Source organism: Lipomyces doorenjongii, assembly GCF_038497915.1.
Source record: "Lipomyces doorenjongii strain NRRL Y-27504 unplaced genomic scaffold V1508scaffold_192, whole genome shotgun sequence".
Lineage (NCBI taxonomy): Eukaryota > Fungi > Ascomycota > Lipomycetes > Lipomycetales > Lipomycetaceae > Lipomyces > Lipomyces doorenjongii.
The window spans coordinates 1-11,114 of record NW_027118259.1 but is presented as its reverse complement, the minus strand read 5'-3'; the positions used below and the strand labels follow the sequence as shown (position 1 = coordinate 11,114).

General features: G+C 46.5%; 1 protein-coding gene across 1 annotated transcript; it reads right to left on the bottom strand.

Moving 5' to 3' along the window:
* Positions 1-2,450: 2,450 nt before the first annotated feature.
* V1508DRAFT_428990 (uncharacterized protein) lies at positions 2,451-4,389 on the bottom strand. Its single transcript, XM_066941852.1, has one exon. It carries the CDS (start codon positions 4,165-4,167, stop codon positions 2,611-2,613), a length of 1,557 nt encoding a protein of 518 aa, XP_066792050.1. The 5' UTR covers positions 4,168-4,389; the 3' UTR covers positions 2,451-2,610.
* Between the last annotated feature and the right edge of the window lie 6,725 nt (positions 4,390-11,114).

Here is an 11,114-nt window from a genome sequence, read left to right as displayed (position 1 = left end):
AGTTAATCGTCAAGTTTTACATGTACTCGTATAGTAATCGTATTGGACTTTACGAATACGAATAACGATTAATCGCAAATCGTATACACCCCTAACCCTACTCTACCCTTCGTGCTCGTCTAAATGGCCGCACATCATTTTCGCGATTCTATTACACCGACGTGAAAACTCACCGACAGAGAATGGATCCTATTAATGGACAACCGAGGACTGCCTCCTAGAGAAGCGGACTTACGTAGAATGGCGGATTTGCTCCTCCTTTTCAAACGGGCGGAATCATCGTCCAAAATCCCATCCAAGGCAGTGAGAAATGTGTCCGCAATTTTATTAGGAGACATCCTGAGTTGAAGTCGAAGTACTCCCGAGGATACGACCATTAATGGGCAAAGGCAGAGGATCCCGGGATCATTACAAAGTGGTTCGACCTCATACGGAATACGATTCAGACGTATGGGATTGCTGATGACGACAGGTACAACTTCATGAAACAGGTTTCCAAATGGTTGTTATCGCAACCTCAAAGATTGTATCCTCTGAGGAAATTTATGGGAAAGCGTTTCTGAGACAGCCCGGGAATCGCAAGTGGGTGACGGTTGTTAAAGCCATTCCTCCGGATGTGGACTCTACCACCTATGGCGATCTTCCAAAGAAAAAGCGTTCCAATCACCGTGGATTAGCGACATACCAGAGTTGATCAATAGGTGTGAGTACCAACGACTGGATTACGAACGACCTTGGCCGACAACGGCTTCAAGAAGTCTTCGATAAATCCACTCGGAATCGGACATGAAAACCCTGAACTACTAATTTAGATGGGCACGGCAGTCATGCTACATGAGAATTTGATCAATGTTGCGCAGAAAATTTTCTTATTACGTTCTATACGCCAGCTCACTTATCTCATGCGCTTCAACCGCTCGATGTGGGCCGTTTTGCGCCGATAAAGCGATCATATGGTAGTCATGTTGAAGCGAGTACAAGTCTGGCGTCAACCATATCGACAAGTTGGATTTTGCCTATATCAAATCTCCCACGACAGACCGTATCGTCCGCGCCAAATATTCAAAGTTGGATTTAGAGCTATAGCGCTAGTTCCGTTTGATCCAAGTAGGGTACTAAGTAACCGTTCTATTTCTTTTAAAACACCTGTTACTCCACAAAGCAGTCAGCCACAAGGATCTCCAGAGCATGGGTACCCGAAAGACCGAAGACTATAGTCCGACTGCAACGTCACACAGAGAAAAATAAAAAAAGTTTAAGCAGAGTGAGTCCACCAAGTCCGACGACAGTCGCAACTGATCAGATACAAGGGGGGCGGAACAGGGAATATATCAGGCCGAGATTTTAACTGATCAACTTACACAAATGCAGGCCCATGTACAACATCAAAAAAGAAATGGCCAAGGACATAGATCTTTTATTACTTTTGCCATTATTTTGACTGGAGCAGAGAGACAACATCGTACGTCCCCGCCAGGAAGACGTAGTCCAGGGTGCGTACCAAGGCGGGAGAGCCGTAGAAGAAACCGGTAAGCTGAGGCGATGCAGCCTTTGCAACCGGAGGTAACATACGACGCGTACATATAAGCCAGACAATATCTTATTTTATATTTATTATACCAATATAATGTTGCTGTTTGCTATAAAGAAATAACTCTGACATGTTGATTTTTGTGAGCCGCTGGCTTCGTTTGTCGTGTTGCTGGGTTATTCAGCGTTTACTTTACTCATCACTGGCAACTCCCGCCTCACAGTATTCAACAGTGCGATGTACTGATAAATAATAAATTGTTTTGTCTTTTCCCGAAAATGTTGACCAATATATTCATCTCCATAATGCTTCACAAATACAAATCTCATTTTTTCTACCCGCTAACAAAGACTACCCTGACCAGTAAGCTTACCCGTTCATAATGGGTAGTATGGTCCGCTACCAAAATTGGCCAACCAAAAACAGTTGATGTCAGTGTTCCCGGCCATGTGTATTCCGTACGCAGTTTTGACAAGTAACTATTTGTGGTATATACTTAAGAGCTATGGCAGTGCGCTGAATTGTCTCATCTCTTTTAAGAGAGACGACCAATGCAGACGAGTACGCGCCGATTACGGCCTGAGAAATGCGCTGACAATAGGTACTAGCGATGCCTAGAGACAGCTCAAATCATTACTGGGTCTCGTAATCCCACGCCACCCAACAATTCCGATTTAACCGACTTCAGTTGTTCTCATAATTGTCAACTGCTGCTCTACGTTTTGTAGTTAAGACAACAAAACTGGGTCACTGCGAATTATCGCAGTGCGATAAGTTTCAGCAAGGTAAGGGATGATCAAGTTTTGGATTCTTGGAAATTTTACCCTGCCGGTCCAAAGCAATCATATGCAGTATTCAATGACTAAAGACTGGTCGGTCGCTTACTTAGATTCGCTTTCATTTCGCCCTCCCACCACGCCCCCGTTGCACCTTGTTGCACCCCGTTGCAACGCTTGCCGTATATACAGGTGATGTTATATATATAGAATTTATTCTTGTCCCTTTGTATATTCTGAGCCAAGCTGCCGGCCACATGAAAGTTCGCCGGTTAACGGAAAATCAACGTTACCGAGCAATTATCAAGCACAGCTACGAAGCACATTACCTAGCGAATGTATAACTCCAACGCAATGTTGCAAATATTTCTTGACTGATCGTCGCTCACAAACGGCATCAGAGGCGATATCATCCGTCATCGCAGAGTCGATTGTTGCAGATTTCCTCGTCCGAACCTTAATATCCATTATAATCCTGATTTCTTGTAGTTCCGTCAAATCCACGTTTTCGTCCACATAAATTGTCCAATGTGTGAACGGACTGAACAAAGGCGTTATGTTGTTATTCGAGGAATCTCCCTTGATCGTTGTGAACTTGAAACTCATTTGATACAGCGAACTAGACGATGTAGAGGTATAGTCCTCTGATTCAGAGCTCTTCGGATCAGTATACGAATAGGAATAAGTTGTAGTTCGCTCCCCTATCATAAAATCATGTTCCATTCCAACCTGATCTTCGACGGTGAAGAGAGACCCAAATCTAACGTCCACGTTAATCTGTTTTTGGCTATCGTTAACAGCCACTTTGTTTTCTGCCCCCACCAGAATAATTCGGAAGTCTTCCATTCGAATATCGTACCAATCCTTTTGCATGCCATAGCGACCACGGTCTGCGAGAAATGGATACCATGTCATTGATCTGTTGGTTTTGAACTTATCAAAGAGGAGCGGATGGCTTTCTTGAGTAAAAGATGCAGATACTTTATGCTGAGTAACATCTTGTAAAGTCAAATTGTACTTTACGACTTCCGGCGCAAATGTATCTGTGAATGCCACTTTCAAAGTTACACCGTTAATTTTGTCGAAAGATTCGAGCTCTGTCATGACTTCAAATGCTTGACTTGACTCCAAGGATGCGCAATTATAGGCTCGAACACAGTTGTAAAGATTGCGTAGCGTCTCGGCCTTTTGCTTGGTAGCTGCGTGAGTATAGTACGAATATAAAAGGTCGAATTCTGCTGTGGAAAGCTGTGCATTTTTTTGACCAAGTACTGCCATCGTCCTTTCCGCAAGGGCCTGATCTGACACAGCTTTGCTGTACGCGACTGCCGTTTGGTTGTACATACCTATTGCAAGATTTTGCTCTTGAGCCGTTTTCAAAAAGTCGTCAAATGCAGATTTAACGTCGCTGATGCCCTTGATTTTCCTATCATCAAGATACTGATCACATAATCCAATAAACTTCGTTCTTTCTGCGTTTATCGTAATTAAGTACTTGGGGTCTTTCTCTTTGAGTTGCATGGAGTCGGTACTGGCGCTCTCGATTGCGGTCTGCAAATCTGCACTCGAAAGCACCTCACCGACATTGTAGACTTGTCTTGCGATCACGTTATAATTCGCTGTTGGATTATCCGGGTCGATATTGTTGAGATTTAATCCTGATCCTATGACTGAGAGGGCTCCGCCCACTGCGTTGGCTGCTCCCATTTCTGGTGTCGCGAACATAGCCACTGTTCCCACAGCTCCGATCACGCCCTGCAAACCAGAGCCCTGTAAACCACACTTGGGGAAGTAATTCAACAAGTCTCTCTCGAACTTTTTGAGGTCTTCTACCAATGACGTTTGCTTGACTTGTAGCATAGTCTGCAGTCTCCGGATGTTAGCGTATTGTCCCTCTAATTTTTTTTCAAGGTCTGCGTTGGCCTTTGCATCTAGTTCTCCACGTTGAAATAGACTTTGGACTTTGCTTTGGACCTCCGCTGCCTGTCCATGGATGTTCGACAACTTGTCGGCCACTGCATTCTGCCTTTGTTCGACATCTTCGAGTGCGTTAATGTCATCGTCCACAGTCACGAGGGCAATATTAGGCTGAGGTATCAGGTTAAGTGGGTTGCCGTAATAGTCCAAAAGCCCATGCATCTTGTTCAGCAGTTGTGTGTAGGCTATGAAAGCATGCCGACCTGTCGGCTGACTGCCAGATAAGTCCGCACGTTTACCATGTTCATCCTGAGATGTATTGAACAAGTTTACAACCCCGTCGAGCCACCGAAGAGAGTCCTTGAAATGTACAGCGTTTTTGGTAGTGGCAAATAGTACTGCGGCTTCTGGTTGTGCCCCATATCCCATGTGATATTCAAAAGCCAGACGTTGAATTATCATCATGAGATGAACTGCATCGCGGATACCGACAGTGTCGGTCATCGTTTTAGCACTTCCACAGTTGGCATCGTTCTGAGCTGCTCCAGGAACCCCTTTGCCCAGGACTGGCTTTGCTGCTACTGGGTCATGCCCGATGATGACGCCGCTTGAACCATTCTCACCCGCAGCAGCTCGATCTGATGACCGCTGAATAGTACCTTGTAGTTGAGCGCTGGTCGTGAAGAGATTTCTCGGTGTCAGGCAAGTAGAAACAATACCACCTTGTCCTTCGGCCCCATAATTACCTCCATTACCGCCTGCCGCTGGATTGCCAATAAGACTAGTCAAGTCCGGCATTCCATCAACATCTTGTTCATGGTCTCTGCGGTCAGAACAGTAGCCATCCCAGTCACCCACAATAACATTGCCCCCGTTACCGCCGTCTCCACCTCGTTGTCCGATAGCCCCTCTACCGCCACACACGTTCAAGTGAAGCGTACAATTCATCTTCCCAGTGACTGAGAGCTCTCCGATGATGGTGATATTACCGGCAGGGCCGCCTGCACCGCCATCAGCGCCGTTGGCGCCGGCGGCTCCATTCGTTGCTGCCTTACAATCCCATGTTCCTCGACGGTCATTAATCCAAACCGGCAAATCACCCCACGACCAGAAACCGTGACTTGGATTGTAATTTGCATAGCCCGGTGAGCCGGAGGCTCCCGCTCCCACTGTGAAAGAAGTATCATGCTTTATTGCATCAGGGCCGGAACAGTCAATCTGAATCGTAGTGCTGCTGGGTGATTTTGGATTTGGGATGCAAAAGATGCGGTTTGCCGTGATGGTCACATTCTTGCCTGGGAAGTGGAAGTGAGAGCCGGCGTAGAAATAGACGTCTTCGGCATGTATCTCAATATTCTGTGGAGCATTCTTCCCTTCGTCCACCATGAGCCCTACGCTATCAGCGCAATTCGTCTCTGGTATAGCTACGAGTACTTCGTTGCCGGGTACTTTGTTGTCGGGCACTTTGTTGTCGGGCCCTTTGATGTCGGGTAACTTATTGTCGTGTTTAAAGGGGAAGATGGTAACAGCACGATATGCAATCATATATTTTTTCCGGTCGTCTGAGGTGATACACCGGTAGAGTGGAGAAGCAACTGGTGTATTGTGAAGAATCCCTTCACTTTGAAAACCCCTGGGAAGATCCATGACGGATCGATACTTCGCTGCTGTTTTGCGACAGATATAGAGATAATCAAAAAATAGGCCTTATGTAGGAGCTTTGTTATTCTCAATAAGACAGGGTATAGTGATAGGAAGACAAGTTGATTGACGTATTTAGTTGCCAAGGGAATTATGATTTCTATACATATATATCAACTCACTCTAGCCGAAGATGAGTCTATTACCCCGTGTCGCTCAACTGATCGATTGGCATAATGAGGATGCGCGGTGTGACTTGGACACGGGTGACCACCTGTGATGTGGGCGCGAGGAACTTGCGTCGGATTAGTGCTACGTGAGGTCATAATTCATGCATCATTGAGGGAACGCAACTCTATGCGAATACGGATGGCCAACGGTACATAGGGTGAATAATGGATATGGGAGAGTCTTGGCAACAATTCTCGGTACCAGGTACACAGTCCCAACGCTGGCTCTATGGACAGCGTGGACATGAAATCCCACCGCGGTACCCAATTGATTGGCTCAAGAAAGAAAGATATCAGTTTGAGAATCAAGTCCTTTTCCATTAGGGCACAAGGACCTCAAGAGTGAAATTGTCCAGTGAATCTGCCATCCAGTTTGCCTTGTCACCCAGCCATTTGTTTGTATTATGCTGATTGTCTATTGTATTATGCTGATTGTCTTCTCTAGTGCACAGTTCCTAGTTGGTTGAGCGTGGGTCTGTTCTTGATCGCAACGTAGCCTTTAGACTAGCTACTGCTTCCAAAGACTGGCATCATATAATCATATTTAAGTACAAAATCCTTAACGAGGGTCGAATAAAATATTAATAAAATCGTCTTGCGCGAGCGACAAGTACAAGAGATCGTTGGCGATCGTGTGGAAATATAGCGAACCACGAGTACAGGTAGAGAAATTGTTATCAAACGTTGAACGGAAAATTAAATAATTAGATTCATCATTTTCCCTTTCGAAAGCGAGGCAATTCCCTGCTCATCTCTTCGGTCTGCCTCATCATCTCATTCATTTCTGCTAGGCGCTCTGCTTCCAGCTGTTTGAACTCGTCTCTTTGCCTAGCTTCTGCATTCTCAATGCTACTGTCCTGAATTCCTGGCGCGTCTCCACCAGCTCCACCAGCTCCACCAGCTCCACCAGCTCCACCAGCTCCACCAGCTCCACCGGCCCCACTGCCAGCAGCATTATCCTCATTTCCTGGTGCCTCTACACCAGCTCCACCTGCCCCACTACCAGCGGCACTATCGTCAGGCTGCCACTGAACAGGTTCCTCATCCCAAGTAAGTCCTCCGGGCGGTCCTACTCTATTTGGGCCTTGGTCATTCATGAGTTGGGGAGAATTTTAGAGACAGAAAATACGGAGACGTTCAAGGGAGTAGGAATTGGTGAGGTAAGGTATTTTTATGCTTCGAAAACTCTCCATATAAGCACTACTCTTTACTCAATCTGGCAGTGTGATAATAGTTAGGGCGTGCCAGGTGATAGGAATTGCAGATCAATACCGCATTCTATTGCGCGCCCGCAATATTACGCTAGATTTATCCACGAGTACAAATCCTAGGCAAAGATGAACTGTCATGTGCGAAATGGTGACTGGCCAGGATGTGAGTTACATATAACGTAGTACTTTATGAACCCTAACCGTGAGAGCTTCCAGCAATCAAAGGCTTGTGCAGCGCGTTCAGCGTTTAACTACGAGGCTAAGAACCCTGAACCCTGAAGCGAATTCCATGCAATAAACGCTTGATCACTAACCATCAGCACGAAGCGATGAAATTTCTGCGACGGGCGAAGAGAACACTCACATTGCGGATCCTGCCATTGCCAGGGTAAACTGAACTGCAACGAACGTCCCTCGAATGTGTGGGTCGGCCAATTCCGATGTCCAGACCGGGACTGTGGTTGACTCATAGCCGCAACATCATATCCAAAGAATAAAAATGGCATTACGAATTCCGCTAGTTTCATACAACTTGAAGACGAGCATCCACCGGGGATGTACTTGGCGAAAGCTGGTTCCGCTGCAGAGCTTCATTAGTATGTGCACAGAGAATCGGCCAAGAGATTCGAGGATTAATTACAACGGAAAATATCCGCATCTTTGCGTCGCCTGCGAATAGTTTTCTTCTTTTGCGACATTCTGCTTAGGTGTTTCTGGTTCCATGATACTTATCCTTGCCACCTAAAGCTTATACTGACTATGAACTGGGGTTCCTGTGCACAGCATCTGGAGTGCGGAGCCTAAAATTTCAAACGCTATCGGAAAGCCTCACAGCGGCCAGTCTCATCTGCTTATTTGACTGCCGCCTGTTTGCTGAATTCAAGGGAAACAATTGCTTTTAACCGAATGCACTAGATGTGCCCAAGTGCGGCATACGCGAGGGACTTCTTCCGTTTCATTCTGTGACTATTCCCCACCATATTGCGAGTATTTTCCATCGTACTGCTTTTGCTTCCAGTTATTCTAGTGTATTCTTCGCTACGTGTACTTTGGCTTATTTTAAGGAACAAGAGCAGTGTAATTTTGGAAGATACATCCCCTTCTATAGCAAGCGTCTAATTTCACCTCTATTTGTCATATTCCACTAGTCCATCCCACTGTTATCCCAGCCAGTAATACCAAGTATCGGACAGACTTTCGTCTACTAAACCTATCTGAATTGCCAATAATATTAGAGATATTCTGCCCACGTTATGTTGGAGTAATCACCACGCTGTCCAAATAGCAGAAGTGAGGTCAGAGATAACTTAAAGGTTTGGGGCAACAGTGATGTCATGAAGTGCGTGGCCACCCCACGTGAATGTCCAAAGGTGTGTCGGTGCTGGCGGGGGCTTGGCCCTCCACACACTACCCAACTCAGCGTGACGAAGCCAAGGACGCCGCCGATTTGCTTATTTGTGTTCTGCCCCCTGATCTTCTTATCGCTTATCGCCTTTACCCAGTAATACTTGCCACTAACCTCCCGCGCCACGGAGAGTTCGGACTTTCGCCTCTTCGGTCCCTGCTCCGGACCGCGTGATCTTTCTTAGCTGGCATGGTCTCCTGACGAACTTAGGCGGGTGTTGAAATTATGACTTAAGAATAGCTAGCTGAAGTGTGTCTTTAATAAAGTTTATGCTAAGGTATATGAAGTAATTAAAAGAGAAGGACACGTCATGAGAGTTGGCGATGACAGGTAATAATAGTCATCATAAGAGTGCGAAGTGTGGAAGTGGTCCTATGGGCTGGCTCAGCCACTAAAGCTTAATATAGCGGTAACACTCTCAGTCGGGACGGTATCGGTAATGCGCCAGATAGGCATGGCTCCGACGACTTTTCAGGTGTAATCGTCGAGAGAGACGTGTGATGAATATTCTTATTCCTTGTGCTTGTTCCTAAAAATAGGACAGCATGCGATGGCTGAGTTTCTTTGTTCATATCCTTGTTGTATGGGAGAACTGGGGTTCTGTAACTGCACTAGACTGCGGACTGGACTGGGATGAAAACTGGACTAAGACTAGATTAGACTATGACTTGAAGAGGCAATCAAGGATATATTTCAAGAACATCCGAATACAAGACTGGGTACTTGATCTGATTCGGGAGGGACAAACTCCTCCTTATATGCACAACGCGAACAAAGAAAACACATCACTACAAAATAGCTTACTAAAAATAGCTGATTTTTTTTTGAAGGACGCGGGAAGGAACCTGAGCATAGCCCCACGACGGTTCCTTATGCACGACGATCAATATAATTCATTTGATCCGTTTAGTCCGGAATTCCTTACAGGAGCCCTCTCGAGGCCAACACTCCGGGTTGGCTCTAGGCGCCACGCGGACGATCAGGGTGCTCGGCATGGGACGTGGCTATCAAGTCCGGGGTGTGGATAACATGCGCAACAGGTTCCCAGGACGGGTCATGATAACCTGTCCACTTTACCAGGTACTGCAGGCCACCACGTCTGCGGACGCGGGAATCCAATATGTCTTCAATCTCATATTCGAGTTCATTCTCGACCACGATGGGTGGTGGTGGATCAGGTATTTGTCCAGGGACAGGAGCTTCGGAAGAAATGGTTCCAGTAGGAAGAAATGAAAAACGGGATGAATATTCATGGTAGCCGGTATGGCCAAGGGATATGCGCTTCGTCCGATTTTCTTGACGATAGTAGCTTATCAGATGGCCGATTGGTCTTGAGATACCGACGCAGAAGCCAAACTTCCCGACCAACTTTGAAATCTGGAGCGGGCCGATGCTTCTTGTCGTACTGCTCGTCCTGTCGTTGGGCGAACAAGATTTTTGTACTACGATGCTCGTGCAGGCGCTGAATACGTTCAACAAAAGTTGTGGTTCGTGCCGGACTAAGGTCGACATTCGGTGGTAATCAGTTTCGATAATCCAAACGAGGGTGGTAACCGTAGTTAAAGTCAGTGTGGCGATCCATTCCATCCATTCCACGGAACCCCTCCGTGGAATGGAAGTGGACCCTAAGGGGCAACGTCGCAATGAAATGGATCCACGAAGGGTATCAGTGGAGTGGATGGACAGTGGAATGGATACGTTGAAGCTATCTACACCTCGATAACCAGCCCAGCGCCGTCTAGCTTTTTGCTCATTAGCTCCTAAAACCTGTAACTCCTCTTCTCCCTCCTGACCACTTAACAACTGCTTCCACTCCTTGAGTGACTTCTTATGCGACTCCGGCAGCTGTAGAAGGTGCTCGTTACTGTGAATAAGACCAGCCTTCTGCCAGGAGCGCAGAGTCTGCACAATATCTATTGTATTGGCTCCATACGGTTACGCGAAGAGTCTAACATTTCGCCACAAGATGAGAACAACCTCTCCACATCTGCGCTCATGGGTGCAACGGAGAGAACATCGAGCGCCATTTGAGCTAGCCGGGGATAAAGACTGCGTTTCTCGTGCCAATACGCTAACGGATCAACAACATCTTGGTCGTAGTCCAGGTATAAACGCTGCCACTCCTCGTATTCATCTGTCGTAGTGTACGCCTGTTGAGAAAGCAGGGATGCCTGGCGACTCTCTTCTCGATTTTTGTTGAATTTTGTATGGTGACCTCCGTCGTTTCACATCTAACGGCACGCTGCGTATAGAAGAGACGTTAAGATGCGTGTATTCTGAGTCCCATAGTCCCTGCACGACCTTCTTTGCTGTATCAATCCATGAAGCTTCGTTGGCCCACCAATTCTCGAAGTATGCCCATCGATACGCAGGATGAAGGGCAACAGCAGCATAATAAACAGG

Bases quoted from the DNA above. Each gene is read 5' to 3' on its own strand.
- V1508DRAFT_428990 (XM_066941852.1), bottom strand. From the start codon at position 4,167: ATGCTACAAGTCAAGCAAACGTCATTGGTAGAAGACCTCAAAAAGTTC.